This window comes from Dermacentor albipictus, chromosome 4 (assembly GCF_038994185.2).
Source record: "Dermacentor albipictus isolate Rhodes 1998 colony chromosome 4, USDA_Dalb.pri_finalv2, whole genome shotgun sequence".
Classification (NCBI taxonomy): domain Eukaryota; kingdom Metazoa; phylum Arthropoda; class Arachnida; order Ixodida; family Ixodidae; genus Dermacentor; species Dermacentor albipictus.
Window position 1 is genome coordinate 21,369,742 of NC_091824.1, and position 21,684 is coordinate 21,391,425.

At 45.8% G+C, this 21,684-nt stretch overlaps 1 protein-coding gene across 6 annotated transcripts in view; it reads left to right on the top strand.

Annotated features, from left to right (window-relative positions):
- The window catches only part of LOC135915139 (endothelin-converting enzyme 1-like), a 105,467-nt gene that overhangs the window by 51,183 nt on the left and 32,600 nt on the right, over positions 1–21,684 (top strand). For all 6 annotated transcript variants that reach the window (XM_070538019.1, XM_065448141.2, XM_065448142.2 and 3 more), the window contains 4 exons: positions 14,435–14,600; positions 16,326–16,436; positions 18,115–18,350; positions 21,218–21,284. In XM_070538019.1, coding sequence (XP_070394120.1) covers positions 14,435–14,600; positions 16,326–16,436; positions 18,115–18,350; positions 21,218–21,284 — 580 coding nt within the window. The remainder of the gene's footprint in view (positions 1–14,434; positions 14,601–16,325; positions 16,437–18,114; positions 18,351–21,217; positions 21,285–21,684) is intronic.

The window sequence follows — 21,684 nt, forward strand, 5'->3', positions numbered from 1 at the left end:
ACGTGCGAAGGTGGTGAATAGGCTACACTACAAACAAAAGCAATTAATGTTTACATACATGGTGACCGTAGGCTACATCAACAAACGTGGCCACAACACAGTCTCTCAGCCAGACCATGCTAGACGCTCGCAGAATGCCTTCTACTCGCACTCAAGAGAAATTCCTGGGTACAAAGCCTGTTTTCTGTAGTTCAGAAGACAACATTTTCGAGTTCTTGGTTTTTGACATCCTCGGCATTACCTTTTACGTGTTCTGCCAGCGCAAGCAAGATACTCCAGTTTTATCACTCTCGGCAATCGCTCGTCGTGTCTTCGATAAGTGTGAGTGTCGAAAGAATGTATATGTTGTGAAGCCATAGAAAGCGTCACAAACTTCTCTAATATCAGTACATGCCAAACTAGCTGTCACCACGACCTGCTTGCTGTTTTTTCTGAGTCACAACCCCTGGGCCGGCGAGTGTGCCTCAAGAGTATTCGAAAAAGTAACAAATTACAGTAATTTTGGAGGTCAGAGCATGCGCCCCGGACTTGTCGCAGTAAGATTCAGTACACGCAAAACTAAGTGCGGCACACGGCCGAGCTGCTTCTCGCTAACTGCGTCACAACGACAGGCGTGGCCACTGTGCGTGAAAAGTACTCAAAGAAGTAACTGAATTGGTTATAATAATGTTGTGGGTGAGAGAAAGCTGCAAAACTTGACCCGGTAACATTCAGTACAGGCGAAACCGTCACACGGCCGAGGTGCTTCTGACTAACTGGGTCACAAAGCCGGGTTCAGCGAGCACGCCCAAAGACGACCAAACTAAGTTACAATAATGTTGGCGCACATAGAAAGCGTCGCAAATATCTCCCAGTACGAGTCATTAACTCAAACTAAGCACGCCAGTGCGGGCGGATTGTTTTTCGCGGACTGCGTCAAATGTCTCGGTTCCGTGCCGTAAAAGCCAAAATTGCTTGAAATGCGTCGCAGGCTGTCAGACAAAAGTTCTCACCTTGCCGTAGTCCAATATTGCTGTGGTGCCACGTCGAAGTGCAGAATGAACGCAAGAAAACGCCGGGAGCCCAACAAAAACGCTTCATCCAAAACAGACGGGTCGCCGGACAGGCAAACTTCACATACGCGACCATCCTCGCTGCCTTCGTTGGTGTGACTGGCACATGACGAATGCATCTGTCACACCTGGCGTGTCGTTAGCTTGTTGCTAGGCAACGCAAAAAAATAAGTCTCAAAGTACAAGTTCATTCATAGGAAAAACTTTTTAGTTTTAGAAGGAAAGAATTAAAAAATAAATCGTTGTCTGTAAGTTCATTCGGCATTCTTTTTTCCCGAAACAGGCGTCAACTAACGGATGGGATTACCACTAGCCGTGACATGTTTCCTATGGACAGCTTTCGCCGAGTGTCCCGTCTTGATGAATTTCTTCCTTTGTGGCACCGGGTGGACCGCTGAGACTACGGTGGAATAAATACGGAAGATGCATGCGTTAGTGATCCTCTATATGCTCCCTGCGGGAGCAGGGACACTACTAAAATGCGCTAAAGCCCCTAAAATATCTAAAAGTAAGACGTCTCCTCTCCTCCTCACATTCCGGCACTTCTATCGGCTCCTCCCGGGCGCCGACAGTGGTGGCACCTCGGTCGGGTACAGCTAGCAGACCCGCCCAACGTTCCCCCCTTTGGTGCGCCGTGCACTGCGGGCCTGAGGGATTTCGTTGTTGCGTTTATGACAGCAGAGGTTCGTAAATGAGTCACTCCAATAACTGCCGGGATCCACGTTGAAATGCCTTATCGAAGTTCTTTCCACTGCGATCACTTCGATTGCGGTTTCAACGGTGGAGGTGGTGTGCGCAGGCGAGCTAACGGAGTGTTTATTTCGAACAGCGCCTTCTGTTCAGCTTCATTTGAACTTGGACGCCGCCAAGAGAAATTCGAACATACGCTTCGTATGTAGGTATTTATCTTTTACTTTTTTAAAACACAGAGGTGTGGTTAGGCTTTATATGAACCGATGGTGGTGTACTACTTCCATAACATATCCTGTCGAAGGCGCGTTTGCTCGTATTGCGAAAACGCCTGGTAATGCGTCTGGCAATAATTTCTTGATGCCGTAATTCTGAAGGATGTGGCTTCCAAATTCGTTTTCAGTGAAGTGATGCTAAGATGAATAAACTAAGATTTGGTATGGCACGACTTTTTCAGAAATGGTACAACGCACGGAATACAATATACAGGGGGACATTTCTCAAATAATTTCGAGAATAGAACTGTTGATATGTCAGCCCACTGTCTGCGTGGCCATAACAACTTTATCAACGTCGAACGTTGAAAATGGTCTGGGTATTGCGTGCGCCTTCTTTAGAGGTTTCTTTTTTTTTTACCGGATCTGTCCGCGTTAAAAATGTTTCAACCAGCCTACATTTGCACGACATCATTGAAATCAATATAATTTGGACTGTATTTAGCAGATGTCTACATTCTGAATTATTATGCGTGCAGATATCACCTACTCAAAATATATCTGCCGTTACTGTGCCTAGGCTCAGTAACTGCCGACTTTGCTAACAACCCCGCAAATACAAATATGTGCACGAATGCGCGCTACATAAAAGCTAGACCTGCATCGCGAGTAGCATGAAGAGCGTGGGCTTAAACGATGAGAACCGCCGTTTTAGTCTCCGAGTTCGTTAGCAAAGTCCAACTCAAACAAACGAACAAACAAACCAACAAACAATCAAACAAAAAAACGTCTAGCAATGCGCATCACTTCAGCAGGCAACACACGTCTCTGAACGGCGGGTTGAACTAACATACGAAGCGCAGCTTTGGTGTCAGAGCCCAGCAACGGTTTAAACTACAATGAAACGAGTGCGCGAAGCAATGTGCGGAACATCATAATGAAGCCTGTCAAACCAGAAGCATGAACAGCGAGGCTATGACAACATGAAGCACGGCTTTCGTAGCAGCGAGTGAACATTTCCAGCTACAACCATGCCGTACGTTATTTAGCGCGAAGAAAGGCTGCAGACGCTCGCGCTTCTCAAAAAAATCGTCCGGAAAAATACGAGTAACTTCTGATGAACGGACATTTTCCTCACAATGACGTAGGCACCGCGCATGTTATAAGCTGTGCAGCCAAATAGTTCGGCGAGCCGCGTTGCTTCTTTCAGATGGAATAACGAAAAGTTTCCTCCCCTAGTCTCCTCGGTTGTTGCATCCATAAGCACAACATAGCATAGGCAAAGTCGCAGTATGTAAATGGCGCCAGCGCGAGCAAAACGCTTTCCGCCAAAACTCTGCCGCCAGAAACCAACCGAAGCTCGATTTCGATACCCGGGAATGGCGCCGGCGTCTGCTAGGGGGAAAAAACGAGCGCTAGCACGTGACAAGGGTGCTTCGAGCAATAGGAGGGGCGACTCTCCGAAGGCGTGGCAGTCGACAGACAAAGCGGCAAAGTTCAGAGGCAGTCGTTACTTTTTTATTCAGGGGCTTTAGCACCATGGAGGAAGGAAAAAAATAGGAGGGAGCATTACGTCACGCAGCCAGCCATAGCGGGCGAATGCTGTGTGAAGCCACAGTGGCGGCCCAACACGTCACCACTCGCGTCGACATCACGGAGGAAATTTGAGAGAGATGCTTGGTTACCGGTAGGTTTTATTCGGGGCGCGCTCGACCGGCAGCTGCTAGCTTCTCAGATGGAGGCCTCCGTGGCTGCTCAGCTTCTCTGCCCGTATCACTGGTCGCATTTTTTTCTGGATGCTTGTTTCGCTTCGGTCGTTTCCTGCGAGGCATGTGTTCCGCACTTTGGGCGAGTTGCGAGAGGTTCACAATCCAACCTTAATGCGTTTAGGCTACAGGTTATATATACTTCCACCGAAGTAAACAGGCTATTGTGAGCGACAATAAGCGATATGCAGTGGCATAGCCAGAAATTTCGTTCGGGGGGCCTCACGTTTCAGCTCGGCCTCCTCCTTAAGAGGAAGGAAGCTTTAGCTCGGGTGCTCCTGTTCAAATACATGTAGTAGGGGAATTCGTTTTTCCCTGCAACCACTGCTCCAAATTTGGCGAGGTTTGTTGCATTTAAAACAAGTTTAATTCTAGTGACTGCTGCTGTCGAATTTTTCATTTAGGTGGTCGATTCTTTATTAAAAGTTGGCCAAAATCGCAAATTTTCAGAAAACGAAACTAGGAAGTTCAAAACTCTGTGACTCAGCAATAAAAAATAATATCACAATTCTTTTAATTGCATCTAACAGTTCATCTACGGCGGACAAAATAGATATGTTACACATGAATCTCAAAACAAATTCAGTATTGTGGAAATACGGCTTTTTCAGAATCCTTGTACACAACGTAACCGATTCACGTAAGATACAAATTGACATAGCAAACTTGTCCGCTTTGACTGTTATAATAGATGCCGTTTACAGAACCGCAATATCTCTGCTTGACGCATAGCTATTAGTTCGTGCTTCTACTTTTTCAAACACGAATTTTTCAAAATAATTTAGACAAAATTCAGGCTCTAAAGCGAAGTTATGTTTCCAACAGACACTAGGACTTAACTTTCACTCTCAAATGCAACAAATTTCAATAAAAGCGATTTGCAGGATTATCTCACAAAAGCGTTTCTGCGTTTTACATGTATTTGACTAAAACGCGTCGGATTGGGCCCGAGCTACAGCTTCCTCCTAAACAATTTCTCGAGGGATCAAATACATGAATAATAACTGCATTGCCAATGCCAAAGATGCTGCAAACAAATTCTTGAACGCTACGCACTGCCAAAACAGTTAAAATATGTATTTTTTCATAAAAGAATATACCCGTATGTGCCAAAAATTGTGGCGAAAATAACTGATATCAATGCTTCCACATTTTTCGTCTATTTATTAAGTAAAGAAAATATCACACGAACTTTAGAACTGTATCAGTAATAACTGCATTGCCAATACCAAAAATGCTGCAAACAAATTCTTGAACGCTACGCACTGTCAAAACAAGTAAAAAACGTATTTTTTTCATAAAAGAATATACCCGTATGTGCCAGAAATTGTGCTGAAAATAACTGATATCAATGCTTCCAGATACTTCGTCTATTTATTAAGTAAAGGAAATATCACACGAACTTTAGAACTATATCAGTTCGAAACCAGGAAAGCAGTGCATGCCACTGATATGAAAAATGAAAAGGCAATGAAATTAACAAGGTGAGGATAAATATGTTAATGAAACTTTGTGATTCAAGAATCATGTTTAGATTCTTGTATATATGCAATGGCCAGTGAAAAATCAAAATCACGCTGTCGTTTGTTCCAATGTATTATACACGCAGGAGCAGCTGTGCACCGAAGTTATAGTCGCGACGGAGAGCACGTATAAAAAGCAGGAGTTCTGCAAGATATACGAGGGCAAGTCAAATGAATGTGAGCCAATGCGAATATATGACAAACGGGGTACTTTATTTAAAAGTAGTCTTCCTGAGAATTTAGACATTTGTCCCATTGACTAACGAGTCGCGTGATTCCAGTCTTATAAAACTCCTCGGGTTGCTGCTTCAAAAAGTTGCTTAACTGACTCTGTCACGTCATCGTCCGGCACGAATCTGGTTGCCTTGAGCTGTTTTTTTAGTTGGCCCAAAATGTGAAAGTCGCAAGGTGACAGGTCTGAGCTGTATTGCGGATGTTGCAGCGTTCCGCACTTGAACTCTGCCAGTTTTGTATTAACCACATCAGCGACGTGGGGACAGGCATTGTCGTGGAACAACATGACCCCATTCGTCGATTTTCCACGTTGTTTCTTCTTGATCGCAACACCCTGCCGTTCCGGCGTTTCACAATATCGGAAACATTTGATAGCCTCTCAAGATTTAGCCAATTCTATCAGTAATGGCCCCTGACGATCGAAAAAAAAGTCAACAGCTTTCTGGTCGAAATAAGGCCTTTGCGTTCTTTGGGTGTGGTAAATTCGAATGTTTCCCCTGTAAGCTTTGCCGTCGAGTTTCAGGCTCGTAGTACTGGCACCATGGTTCGTCCCCGATCACAATTGCAAACAAGAAGTCATCATCCTCATTGTGATACCGGATCAGATGATTCAAGGCAGCGCGAAACTTCTCCGTCTTATCGCGGTGGATCAAAATCCTGGGGATCCATTGCGCACACAAGAGCCGATAACCGAGGTGCTCATAAATTATGGCGTGACCCGAACCGCGACTGATGTTCAGACGGTCTGCCAGTTCATCGATGCTTATCCTCCGTTCTTGTCTCATCAGCTCATCAACCTTTGAAATTGTGTGTGTGTTTGGGGGGAGGGGGGGAGGGGGTGATTGCACGATGGTTTTGTCCCGGTCTTGGAATGTCTTTGCAACTTTCTCGCCCGTCTTTGAACCGTTAGCTCCAACGCTTCACAGTGGCCAATGAAATGCAATGTTCAACGTACACGGCAGCCATACGGCGTATAATTTCGTTTTGGGAAACACCTTCGGCTGTCAAAAACTTCGTGACACCCAGCTGTTCAACTTTTGAAGTGTCCATTATGTCACGCAACCATATCCAATCCAGTGTATGATAGCGTTAAAGAACATTTATCCTCACACCTGCGTGTCACTTTTGTAAATGAGACATGCCGCTCTCCTACGCGCATGCCTCGCAGATAATCAACCGAACCATTATTGCGCGGTTAGGGTAGGCTCACTTTCATTTGACTCGCCCTCGTACATTAGAAATGCATAGATACAATGGGATATACAAATGCGAAAATACGGCATGATAAAGGACAAAAAAGTGTCACTGGAAACAAAGTTCACTGCATGTATACACAAAACCTCGCAACAAGATATTTAAGTATAAGCCTCCAATGAGTCTAGGTATGTAAGAAAAAGTAAATGTATATAATACGTCAAACAAAACAAATAAACAGGTTGCGCATTTATAGATTCACCGAATCCTAGATTCCGCCCCATTCAATCCACTCCCACCGATGTATCGCACGTAATGGAACCCGGCGCGCTTGCTCCCCGCTTTTCTCCTTTGCGCTCACAAGACTGAGTCACCATCGTCGGCTGACCCATTCCACCTCCCCCCTCTACGCTTTCACTCGCACATACAGCATGCACCGCGCGGTCACGATGTTATCACCCTTTGAACTTTACACAAAACATGAGTGCGACAGCGACGGCAGGAATGCGCCTATATAATTTTGTCCATATAATTGCTATCGCAACAATATAATAAACGTATCCGGCAACTGAAGCGTCCCGTCGCCCATTACTTGCCGCAAAATAAGTAAGTAAATCGAACTTTCACCAGGCGAGATTTCGCTGTGCTGCAACAATGTTTTTTTTTTCTTCTGTGGGGTGGGGGCACCGAAATGAAAAAAAGAACGCTTAGGAAAGTATGTTGGCCAGAATCGAATGCCTACTTTGGGCACCTAATGGGGCTACAGAAGGAATACCGAAGAAAACATGAGACGCTTGGTCCCTCTAAGAACCATACGCATACTGCTCAGTATCCTACACCGGCGAGACAAGACTTTCCGGAGAGGTTCCGCTCAAGCGAACGCAGTGCAATCCTTCGAGTCCCCACAGTGATGGCTGCGAGCGACCATTGTTTTTGTTTTTCTCTAGTCAGCTAGCCAGAAAGCGTCCAAAACTCTGCCAGGCGGAAATCCACTAGGCCTGAGGAAACTGAACGCGCGCCGAAGTGCGCCACGCGGTGGTCGGGGCCATACGAGAAAAACGTATGCGCTCTGGCTGGCTTTGGCAGCCGCGGGTAGGGTAGTGAAAACAAAACAAAAAAAAAATTGAAGAGGCTCAATGTGTCCTCACGAATAAAAGTCAAAGTAGCAAAAATAAATAAGAAGGTAGTTACTTTGACTGGCTTTAGTGTCTTGACTTGGATGTTCTTGCGTAGGTTAAAAAAAATGTTGATGTTTTTTTTTATGTGACATGACGGCACAAATGAACCACGACAACGCTTCGTCTCATTAGACTTCGCTGCGTGCTTTGTCAACTTGTCTGCTAGTGTGTTGATTTGGCTTGTCTCGTTGAATGATCCTATGTAAGACTTTAGAACATTCAATGGACCTTTGGCGTGAAATGTTTATGACAACATTAAACCCGCAAAGTTCCTCAATTGAAAATCTAAAGCACAACTTTGGAAATGTCAATGCACCTTCCACATCAAGAGCTTATGAGATTTATACTCATAAAGTTTCGCAATTGATATCCATGCGCTCCATAGATTCCGTGGCCTCAGCGAGATGCCGCGGCGAGCCCGCTCGCCATCAAAACGCCCTTGAAACTTTGTGCTCGGATGGGACTGCTTGGCGTTATGCGCCTCCCGGTGTATGGGCGCTGCCGCGAAATCCAGCCCGTGTTCGCAATCTTCGCGGTTAACCGTCTTTTCGAGCATCAAAAAGATATTCTAGACAAAATCCAGAATGATGTCAGGGGCGGGGGTTGCTTTGGTCGGCGGTGCATGGACAGCACGACACAAATTCGGGGGGGGGGGGGGGTTGAAGCCCCATAAGCCTCCCCCCCCCCGCCCTCTAGCTACGCCTCTTGCGATATGCATTCGTCACATTTTTGACCGAGGCCGTGCCCGTGTGTACTTTTCCCTGTTGTGCGAGCATTATTCATCTGCATTGTCACTGGATCAGTGGCATCTTACGCATCAGGGTTTGCATGCATGCGGTTGATCGCATTGCTGGAGCGGAGACATCCTTGCAGGCCAAACGCGGTGGAGCTTATTGCCTCAGGTGACGCTGACTCCCGCAAAAAACCGTGAGTTTCATTTGCTACGTATGTGCTATGATGTTCTTTCATCAAACGCGGTGCGTTGTCAATTTGTCTGCACCCAAGAAGAGAAGGAGCAACTGCAAGCAGCGCTTGTTCCAGCTTTTGGCGTTTGAGACCAATATACGGCCAGGTCATGCGGTCTCCGCTGTGTTCCCACGCACTGGCCATGCTTCGAACACTGCGTACTGCGAACACGAACAAACGGTGGGTCATTGGACGCATACGATCTTATTAAAAACATTATGGGATTTTACGTGCCAAAACCACGATCTCGTTATGAGGCGCGCCGCAGTGGAGGACTCCGGAATAATTTGGGCCACCCGGAGGTTTTGAACGTGCACCTAAATCTAAGTACACGGGTGCTTCCGCATTTGCCCCCGTCTAAATGCGGCCGCCGTGGTCGTGATTCAATCCCGCGATCTCTTACTTAGCAGCCCAACGCCATATGGGAATCTTGCATTGTCCAGGGGACGCTGCGAAAATGGTGCTAAAAAGCGCCCTCTGTCCTGAACTGCTTAGTACGAAGCTCGGTCATCTGCTTCGGAAAGTACGTTTAGAATATGCATCCGCCACTTTCGGTTTTGTTATACCACGGCTTGCAGCGAATATCGGGCGCCGAAGATTTTTTCAGGGGTAGCACGTTGCGTAAAGGCAATAAATTATGCAACGCTGAATACGTGTACGTCGTTCAAGAAATAATTAAGCGGTGAAGTTTTAGCGCGGTGTCAATCGCAAGTGAAGCGAGTCGCGTAGGAAGCTGAACTTCAAGTAACGTTTGCACGCTGCTAAATTGGGGCGCACAAACGCGAGGAAATGCTTGATATAAATGAATTCACAGCAGCGATAAGCAGAGATGATGTGTACGGAACTGCTCGAGCGCGCGATCGTACGCGCCGCGACGGCAGCGGTCTTTCGACATGCCGCGAAACGGCTGGCCTCCAGCAATCTTTGTTGACTGCATGCCGCTAGACAAGTAGTTATGTCTGCCCTGTAGTAGCGGCCATCTGCCCCTTTAGCAACTGATAACTGATGTAATGCATATGAGCTTGCAGTAACGTACGTACGAATCGCGCTGCAGCGCGAGCTCGCGCGCTGCTCGCTTGATGTTTAAAGACAGCGCTCAAACATCATCGATGTGCTGTAATCAATACTACCTTGCTGCGCTGCCTCAACGTGCTGGCTTGAGGTCAAGGATCAGCACATTTAACTCTCTATCCTATGCTGCTCGTAGTGGGGTAGTGGATTGTCGCCGAATCAGCCCGATCATTTGTGGTCATTTGCACACACCTGGTCACTTCACCAGATCGTACCAGTCGTATTGTTAATTGTTGCTGTGGCCGGGTCTCGAATCGTGAATCACCACTCATGCCTCCTGCTATGTCGGTCTGCCGTCGGGACTGTATGTCCAACAGACCGAATTTTAGAACGCAGATAATCAAGCAAGCTTCAAGACAGGCGAAGCAGTCAGCATGGCGCGAAGTTTCGGTTATCCAGCGCGATGAACTGCAGCTATACAGCGCACCCGACGCTCCGCTTCGCGAGGCCTTGAAGGAAAACGATAGAATCTGATGTTTCGATTCAGGCCTTCTTGTTTATGGCAGCCCACGACGCAGAAGTAACGACAGTGCCGCTTTTTCGAGGCTGAGCTAGGTCTCTCCGGATCGGCATCGCCGATTCCTTCTGCTTCCAGCATTACGCCTCATGGAGAGTCCGTTTTCGTTAAACAATTGGCTGCAGCTAGCTCGCACCGCGGTCGGCGTGGTCTGCGATAAGTGATGCGCCTTTTCTCACTCGCAACAGGGCAGAAAAAAGCTCGAATCGACGCAAAACTCGGACTAGAAACGTGCTTCGCCACATCCAGGGTTCAATACTACCCAAGGCGGTACTACCCAGATTATTTTTCGCGTGCCGCCACCAGGCGGCGCTACTATACCTCAAACTCCAGCGCAAGACGCCCATAGCCAGTAAGCAAACACGGCGGGTAAAACATAACATGTATCGGTGAACGAAAGAGAAAGGTGCACTCCAACTCAAACTGAACCTTGCTTTATCCGTCACACGAGAACTGACAAGCTTACAAAAGTCTTTAGCCTCCCTTCATAAGTGAAGGATATGCGTCCTATATTCTGAAATGACAACAGACATGCAAGTGATTGCAACACCAACCGCCGCGCACACTTGCCGCAAAGTAAGTCAGCAGTGAGGCAACGCCGCGCACATCTCGGAGTGGCCTGCAACATTTTGCCTTCAACTTCCGACACGCTTGAACGGCATTCTCTTTGATGCGGCTCGCCAAACGGTCACGCATTGCGCAACACCTCGATTCAGTGCCGCAATCCAGAAACTTCAGCGCGGCATAAAGGGAAAGTGCCGCAGTGGTAGCCATTTTTTTGTCTATTTGAAGAGGTTCAAATGATTTCGAATGTGTATCGAAAAAAAAGTCGACCAGATGTACTAAAACCTACCGCGCACTCTGAAGTTATTATCACGCGTTGGGCTACCACAACGGATTCAGTCGCGTGGTCCCGTTGTGGCATGCTCCCTCCTATTTATTCCATTCCGCCATGTTTAGCATGCACTGCTCGGTGGCGCCATCGCGAGAGCGTCTCCGCAACTAGCTATATATGGTTTCTGGTGCTCATCCGGTGGATGGCGCGAGTCGTGGCAGGCAAGCCGGGAACTCGTCTATTACGCTGAGTTAATGGGAAAATGAGAGCACACGGTTGCTCTGCCCACTTTCTTTGCAATGTGTCAAGCATTTCAGCGCATCTTGGAGGAAAAATGCTCCGTCCTGCATTGTAACATTAGTACAAGTAGTGCAAGGAAATGTTCTTGTTGATTTTTGAGGCGACGATCATCTGGGCAGTGTGTGTAACCTAAGGAAGGATCGATTTCTCCAGCCGATAAGCTGTGTCTGCGAAATACATTTCGGGTAGAAGCCGTGCGCTTTAAATTGACAGAACAGCACAATGTGTAGAGATATTTTCTAATGTTTTACTGTACCAATAAAATGTTCTTGTACTTGCTCTGCAACTCCCTGTAGAGTCATCACGCTGGGTGCATCTGCAAGCACTAATATTGACACGTGAACTTGTTCATCTTTTACGGATGAGTGTTTTTCACCGTGTAACAAATGTAATCGCCCAGCGCAGGACGCGCCTGCATGACTCGGAAGTTTCTGGAATGTTATCGATGGTTCTCTCCGCTGTCGGTCGTCGCCGAGCCTTGTGTAATCTATTTGCATGTATGCGCGACGCAAATGATGCAGAACTTTCTGGAAGACGGGCGGGCACCAGCGATTACTTTGGAACGTTCGTTGGCTCATGTGTAAAAGCTGACGCATTTGACCCGCTATTAGATTTTCGACGAACGCCGACTGTGTCCGCTGCTGTCGCCGCTCTTTGAGTGTCGGCTGTTTTTGAGGGCACAAGTTTGCCCAATAAAACGCTAGCTTCTTCATTTCAACTTTTGCTGCTTTCTTCACAGTGACTGCTACGTGACATCTGGTAGAGGTGCTATTGCGTTCATGTACCGAAATTCCCCGCAAAGCCGCGATTCAAGCCCGAAACCCGAAGAGAACATTAACCGCAAGACTGCAAGGACTGGCCCGGTGCACGGACGCCTACCTTATGCGACCACGAAGACCGTTACCAGCTCAACGACCACAATGGCAATCCCATCGTCCTCTATCGCGCTTCAACAACCCAGGCAGCCCCCTACCTTCCGTGGAGCTCCGTCAGAAGCTCTGGAAACCTGGTTCGAAACATTCGAAAGTATCTCAAACTTCAGAAACTAGACGTTTGTGTTATGTATCTCCTGGCGCCCCCTACTCATCCGACAGTTTAATAAAGGCTAAGGCAGTCGTGGCCGCCAGAGTTGCTCCTCTCAATGGAGTCTGTCACTCGCGGCTTATTGCTGCGTTGGGTTTAAAGATGCTGCCGCATCTATAAACCCAACGCAACTAACTCAAACAAGATAACATGGTGTCAGAAGTGTAAGCAGATCGTCCCCGCAATGCCTGAAATCAACAAAATTGCCAACGTTTTCATCCAGCTCTCGGCTCGCTTCGAACCTGGTGACACTCCTCAGACCGCATGGGAAGAAAGGCGGGAAGCATTCACCATATATGAACTGGCTTGTGAGTAAAACACTAAGTCGAAATCAGCGCGAAAGGCATTGTTGCTTCATGTACTTGGCCCACATGCTCGTCACATCGCACATACGTTCCCTCCAGACCCTGCCGCCGAAAACGAAGACGCGAACCCAGTGAAATACATACTTGACAAGTTTGATTAATTATATCGCCCGTACAAGGACGTCATACAAGCAGCGGCGGTCAGTCAATTGACGATTTTGTTACTCACCTTCGACGGCTGGCGCAGAAATGCGACTTCGGTGACAAGTGCGGCAGACTCATCAGCGACCGCGTGGTGGTTGGAATCCTCGATGGATCTCTCCGCGAACGGCTCTTTCGGGAGTGCGACCTCACTCTGGAGAAAAACTTCTCAGCGTACAAGGCAGCGGAAATATCGAAGAAGAATGTGCAATTGCCATCATATGTTTGCCGTCACTCGTCGTCGTTGCACACGTCATCTCTTTGTCGTAATGCCATCATCCTTCCGCGCGCCGTCGTCGGCATACTGTCATTGTCACAGAATTGTAATAATTTCAACATCGTCGTACCATTGATATCATGTTGTGGCGACGCCGTCGTCTTCACACGATTGTCCTCATTCCGTCGTCGTTACTCCATCTGTTGCTCGATGATCATGTCTGGTTGTCATGGCGTCATCATCACACAGTCGGCGTCGCGTCATACCACCGCCGTCACTCCAGCGTCATCATCCCATGGTTGTCATGTAGTTGTCCTCACACCATCGTCGTTATACCACCGCAGCCACTCTATGAACACATTTGCGTCGTCTATAGTTATATAAATGCTTCGCATGACATAGATCATAGATCATTTGCACATGCCTTAATTTGCTTCATGTTCAATTGTAAGGGGACTACAAAATCGCGGTAAAAAATACAGGAATATGAAAATACAACTCGCAAGTTTTACCTCTATCTACAGCTCTATGTCAGCCTCTTCATGTCACTCGCATGTGTAATTCAAACATGGGAGTGTCAGCCTGCGCCTGTCGCGTCAATCTGATCACACGAATCTTGCTGTCCGAATGACGACAGTGCTCACAAACTTTCCAATACACCAAGCTCGTCCTGTAAGAAATCGATAGCCTGATGAAAGTGCTAATTCTAGTAATTCTAGAGTGCTAAATTAGTAAACCACGTCGATCAGATTAGATTATGGGGTTTACGTGCCTAAACCGCAATCTCATTATGAAACATGCCATAGTGGGGAACTCCGGAAATTTGGACCGCCTGGGGTTTCTTAACATGCACCTAAATCTAAGTTCACGGGTGTTTTTTCATTCCCCCTCCCCCCATTTAAATGGGGCTGCTGTGGCCGGAATTGAATTCTGCGACCTCACGCTTAGCAGCCCAACACCCTAGCCACGAAGCAACCATGGCGGTTAGTAAACCGTGTAGCAACTAAACCAAAGATATAAAATAAACTTGCGTTGTTATTATGGCGTAACTCTTGAACCGTCCCTAAATTGGGGTGTTTCTCTGCAGCTCAGTCTAAACAATGAAGACTTCAAGTGGTTCAGGCTGGTATCCAAAACACGCCATTCTCAGCTTCAGGTGTACTACCACGATGTCCTGCGCCTTCATGGAATGCCACCTCAAAGTATAGCATCGAAAGACTTCAGACAGGGCATCATTCCTTTGGAGAAACGAGGTTCGTTTATTCACAATTATCGTGGATGTCACCTGTGACAGTTACTCATGGTGGAAGGAAATAAACTAGGAGTGAGTATCACGCCGCGCTACCAGCCCTCACAAAGCAGCACTCCCTGAATTGAAGCCCTTCGCCTTTCCTCTCTCTAAAAATTGGGCCGCACGTGACCTTGCTAGACAACTCGACCCACATTGCTTGGTTCGCGGTAGGTTTAAAACGAGCTACACTAATCTGGGCGCCTTGTCAGCCGCTATGTATATGTCTTGTCCCGTTATGTCCGGACAACTTGAGCCGTTTTTATTGCAATCTACGCAGTTGTCGTTTGGTCAAAGTGCATGCGCCTCTCGCACCCGTTGCCTCTTTTGGAAGAGCGTGGGCTGAGTGTGACTACCTTGGTAAGAGAAGAACTTAAAATTAACCGCTAGATGATCCCTTGTTAGGCCGGTTATTGTAGCCTCAAATATGTGGCGTAATGCTCCCTCCTAGTCCTCTCCTTCCTCCATACATTCGCTCCGGTAAACACTTGATGTAGTATAAGAGTCAGTATTGAGCATAGAGTAAGTATAGAATAAGGGGTCCAAGTTCACTTCCAAGTTTCCTTCGGATTCTCATATGCAAGCTTGGCATGATGCTTAATAATGTCTAAGCATTTAACAAATGTAATGGCTAGTTGCGGGTGAAGCCTGATTTTTTGGAATAGAGAAATATTTTAGGTTAGCGCCATTTTTTACCCGCTTTGTGAATCAAGATACCTAACTTAGAGCCTGTATCAATGTAACTTACGTACTTTCTCAAAATAGTTGGCCTCCATAATCCGTGTAATGGAATTGAGTGGAAGGATATTTTAAATGTGATGTTAAATGCAAACAATTGCCTTCCTTTTCATACTCTGAAACAGCATCCAAAATCTGGATAGCTACCTAGCCTAGTAGTTATACATCATGAAACAAGAAAGAAAAAGAAAACATGGCTCTGACATGGGCGTCCTACCATGACACTGGATAGTCCTTAAAAAGAATAACGAGAAATGGCGGCCTTTTAATTTCGTATTTTGCGCAATTGTTTTAGCAGGTCACACTAAAAGTATGATTGCAAGACATGAAAAACCATTATCATGATTTAACGCAACCACCGACCTCATACACACCGTGTATAACAATTACAAAGAAACCGTAACTTTATCTTTGTGAGGCGCCATGAGTCATCTACGAAGTTCCAGACTCACGCGGTATGTCCTTCGTATATATATATATATATATATATATATATATATATATATATATATATATATATATATATATATATATATATATATATATATATATATATATATATATATATATATATATATATATATATATATATATATATATATATATATATATATATATATTTGACAATTTTTATATTCCTGCATAATTCACCGACGCGCTCAGTTTCATTCGATTTTGTATCGATGTGTCTTGTTTTATAGTTACTTGTTTGTGGAGTGTTTGGAGTGCGTGTTTTGACTTATAAGGCTGTATTATGGCCGAGTAAAAGAATTGCAGTACCCATGTAGCGTACGCATATGATGCGAGGTGTGCGACTCCAACTCTCCGCTGCCATCATGTAAACGATTGTACGAATACACCCTCCCAAACCTAAATCAATAATTTCAGCAGCCCTACTCCGGAATGTACCCCCTAAGTATTGTGAACAGTTTTTTTTTATTTTCTGTTACAGTCGCAGGCTTCATTACGAACGATATAAAAGAGAATGCGTCTAACGTGCTCGACGCTGTCGTCATGAAAGTCCGTGAATTGAACCGATTCACTCCTGGCAGCGTGTCTTCAGGTTTGTGCATAACTCCTCTCTATTACACCGTCATGGTTTAACCATATCTCCACTCGAAGCGCAAGCCGATCACTTTTAGCGCTCTTGGAGTGAGTAAAAGTCACTGCCTCGAAAAATGCTAAACTTATAAACTGTAACGTGTAATCATGTAAACACCAGGTTAATGAAAAACATGCAAAGGTTTGCAGGAGCAAGAATGCCTCAATCAAAATGCCTAGATAAGAGCGCTGAATAGTGTGGGTGCTATAGGGCGTGAATAATTTTGTCAATTCAAGAGTGACGATTATTGCAGTCCGAGGCTAAAAAGAGTGAAATTTGAAGCGGGTGACATTGGGAAGAGTTCTTTCGTTCGAGGCAGGAATTTCAACAGGCGTTTTGCTTCATCGATGTATCTCAAGAAACAGCTAATTGCAGCAAGGACGGAGCTTGTGTGTATAGCGGAGGAAAGGATTAAAAACGAAATAATGAAGATAAACAGGCTAGGATAAGTGATAAAAGTTGAAAGAACTGGACACATCGTAGCCGTGTAAACAGGTGAGGCGCAGGATCACGTGGACGGGAAGGAAATAGCAAGCAGCTGTCATGAGGCAATGGGGAGTGTCAGCCACCCCTGTTTGGAGCCGCGCTTATGAAAGAGCAGTACTGCGTAAAATATTTGCGCTCATTTAGACATTACAAGAGGTGTACATATTAACACGTACACAGAAGAAAGACGAAGGTGCTCGTCCTGTCTCACTCATGCATGTATGTGATAATTTGGGCTCCTTCCAAATGTAATTTTTTCTGCCCGTTTCACTTTTTAAAGCTGTATATAACTCTGTTATCTCCGAAGTTTCTTGATGGCTTTAATGCTGTATATACATATATGCATACCTTACTGTAACCCCGATTTATATGGCTCGTGCTCATCTTCTTTTATTGTTATTATTGGTTGTCCCCAGTGTTTTTCCTTCGCGCGTTGTTTGCCCGCATTACCCAATGCCCTACGCAGGGGCCTGTAAGGTACAATAAATTTATAAATAAATAAGTAAACATATACGAACAACTAATTATCCCAACAAGAAATACCACACATATTTTTTATGCTCAAAACGGAGTAATTTTGTGCCCCGCGCTGCCGCTATAGGGCAAATGAATTTTATTTTCTATAATATAGTTTCTTGTCTCGTATAGACTAGTAGAAACACGTGAAGCACGCATATCAAGCGTGTGTCACAATGGGCGTCACAAATCATCATCTTCATCCTCTTCTATGGCCACTGCTGGACAGAAGCTTCTTCTAGTGATTTCTAATTAGCCAGTCTTGCGTCAGCCGTTTCCACTCCTGTAGATCTCCTAATATTATATCAGGTGTACTTGTAAAAGACGTTGATTGTATTTACACCTCATGCATGCATTCTGTTACACTAAGGCCTTCTGTTATCCATCTCAGTCGTTTTGTTTATAAAGTTGGTCAAGTCGCGTTACGCGACTTGGCGAACTTTACATTTTCCTCTTTATCACATCAGCTATAAGGCAATTTTACCTTACTTTTAGCGTTGTCTTTGCATCTCGCAAATTTACACACGCCATTCAATTTTTTTTTCAATACAGAGGACGTCGTGCGGTGCAGTTATCTGCGTTCCTAGTTTCTTTATTTGCCAATGAAACTCATCTTTTTTTGGTCTTGCCGTTACAGGTCGTTGGGCACGCCTCGTTGCGAAAGGTAGCAGCCGCCTGTTCGGGGCCGATGACGCGGTGCTGACCAGCCTCAGCGCCCTACGGCTCGTCGACCTCTTGGTGCGAGCAGCAAGCCCGACCGACGGAAGGAGGCTCGTCGCCGCGCGCCTCTTCGCCGCACTCATACGCGGCACATATCTGGAATCACGGCTCCGGGGGCCGCTGGCGCACGGAGCAGCGCCAATCGAAGCGAAGGTCTGCAAAACCTCTAGCAAATACTATAAGCTCTGTATACGCAAGTATTGCTCACTATACGTTCACTATAGTAGGAAAGCGTACGCGGGAGCACGCTTGCACTGCAGAGCCCTGACGCGCAGACCGCACGGACCCGCGATTTGTGCGACGCGGCACTCATGGGACACCCCGTAATATGCCGAGTTTCTTCGATTCGCTTGACACTTATCAAGAAGAGCGCGCGCCTTTACCCACCGAGTTTTCCTCGGTGCGTTGCCAGCAGGGGACAGAAGCCGTCATATTGGGGGTCACGTGAATACGTGACTCGCTTTTGGTGGGGCATTAAGTTGTTGCCACCTGTTGCCGCTACTTCTCTGAAAATTCCGACTGGCCGCGCACGAGAAGCCGGGGCCATTTTTTCCCCTCAGTGCGGTCGTACTAGAAGCTAACTTTAAACCACTTGCATCTGTACCTTCAATTGGCGGGCAACACATGTAGGCGGTCAACGTCGCTTCCACAAAAACGGACAAAAAAAACTCAACAATGGATTGTGGTTCACTCGATCTGCTGAAAAATAAGACTAAAAACAATGTAAACAAATGTAAACAATGTAAACAATGTACGTAAAAACAAATCAAACAAAACGTGCAGCATAGGATGCATCTGGATAGCTTACACCACTCGTATCAGTCAATCACACCACTCCCATCACATCAGTCGGCCACGAAAATTAAAAAGACTCGGTACGCAATATAAGACCGGAACGCCACTTTTTCCGTGAGATTAAGCATTCGCTGGGCACTTAGTCGGCAAAGCGACGGCATTTCAGGGCCCGGCTCTCAGAATTTAATAACAGGAATCCACAGAAGGGGATTGTTTCCTTTTTAGCTGTCAGTATCGCATAAAACAAATTAAACTGAATGGTCAGTTAGTGACGAAAGATGGAAAAATAGCCGAGTGCCAAATCAATACTTTCAAAATGTATTTGATAATGATAGTGACGCTACAACGGCATCCCTACTCAATGTTTCTGCCAAAGATTTGTTTATCAGTGGAAAATTATACAGCATCAGTGGAAGGCGTTTTGAAACTGCTTCTTGTTTAAAGTTTAGAAAACGTTCTGCACTGACGGCCTTTCTTACTCATTCCTAAAACTTCATGCCCCTGTTATAGCAGAATATAGAACTAGAATCTTTCAAGTTTCATTATCGCCTGGGAACGCACCCGATTATTGGCACTACGCCGGTGTAGTGCCTATCCACAAGAAAGGTGAGAAATTCATTCAGTGTCTAAAACATGTGCGTCTCGCAAGTTCTTAAAACACATAGCAGCGAGCGAAATTCTGGATTTTATAACAAAGAACAGAATTATCTTTCCCCATTGACATGGTTTTAGGCAAGGGAAGTCAACTGGTACTTCAGCAAGCATCGCAAAGACGGGACACATAAAAGGGGCACGTGACACACGCGCTGACACTCAAGAAATACGTCTATTGCGCGAGCGCGCGATATGTACGCAGTGAAGTGAGAGTGAAAATATAAACGGCGTGATAAGCACGAGAAGCATGACTTGAGATCGCAGGTGGGCTGAGATGTGTTAAATTTGCAGATAGGACATTTACTTGTCTAAAACTGGATGGATGGTGAACTGATGCATGAAGGACCACGTCACAGTTCACCAATGGCATCAGTTCATCAATCCGTCCAGTTATCAGAAGGACATCTCGTGTCTGTAGATTTAACACATCGCAGCCCACATTTGTGTTCACATTTATTCAGTCATTCATTTACTTATTGTTCATTTATTTTGCGCTCCTATTTTCTTCTATTCCTTCATGTTTTGAACGTTAGCTCACTCATGAATGTTAACATCCTTGTCCCCCTTATTCAAGTCAATGTCTGAATATTTATTATGACACTCCTGCGTGGACCGGTTACCTCCGCCTGCAGTATATTAAAATAAATAATTACCTTCTAATGAATTGTTGCCGTGCTCACCTAAACGCATATGCCCTGACTGCGAGTGTGGTGTGACCAAGGCAGTTTTCATACCACGTTCCGCATGCGGGTGCATTCCAACCTTCTTGTTATTTAGCCCTGATCATCCCATCTGTGTCCACTGCAGTGCGAGGTTGTCTCCCAACAATTTTGAATTACCCTTTTCTTGCGCCAGCTTACCCCAATCTTAAGCCTGTGAATTTCCTATCTTCATAGCGCCACCCAATTTTCTGCATTTCTCGAATGGGCTTCTCTTTTGTTGACAATCATCGTTTAACTCCAATAAAGCGTCCCTTATTCGCCCTTCGCATTACGTCGCGTGGCCAGCTTCATTTTTTCCTGATGTCAAGTAAAATATCGGCTACCCCTGTTTTCCACTCCGCTGTCTGCCTATTTCTGATACATCTCACATCAGATATGTTCAACGCAGCTAAAATCATTGTTTTCACAGCCATGCGGAATTACGGTCGACCTTTCACGAAGAGAAGGAAAGACTCCGTGTCTCCTTTCTACCGCGCGCACATCTGTGATCCTTTTAGTAGACGTACTATGCTCTAGGGAACGTTAAGTGACAAGGCTGATGCATGTTGCCAAACTAACCAGTTCAGATTCACAATTAAACCGAACAGCTTTACTAAGCTAAAACAAAGAAAGATGACAATGTGCTTTCGGTGAGATGCCGCACGAGTGTTGTCTATTTACCAGAGTACTACGTACGAAGCAAGACCCTCATACTGAGGGCGGTGCACCTGTGTTCTAGAAGAATGCGCTGGGACATGTACCTGGTTCAGCAATAATTTTTTCGGCTCTTGTATAATAACGCCTTAGCTGTTGGTTATAAAGCAGGGACATATATCGATTTGATGAGAATACATTTATAATTTATTTCAGGCCAAGCACCATTGCCTGCAGAAGGTTTCCCGAGTCATGAGTGTTCCTCTCCGCAGGCCGTTGTCCCGTGAGTATGACACTTTGTGTGTGGTATATTAGAGCTCGATCAAAATAAACTACTGCAATAAACGTCGTACAGGATATGCTAATTAACTCTGTTTGATGAAAAACTAGAAAAAAAGGCCGTGATGTCACTTCGCGACAAGAATACAAGTTCATAGCTAATTATAGCACTCGCCTCGCGTGCAAGAGGTCCGTGTTTCGAATCCCGGTGCCGCGCAATTTTCCACCGGATTAAAAAAAATCCTCGTATTGATAAAATTACACAAACAGGCCTCGGGTGTGGCCTGATCCCCGTGACCAGAACCGCTAACGCACTCGCTCACCAGAGCAGGATTGGTAACCCTGGTGCAGTACTTCACCACAACCTCCTATATGAACACAACAATCAAACCACGGCCCTCAGT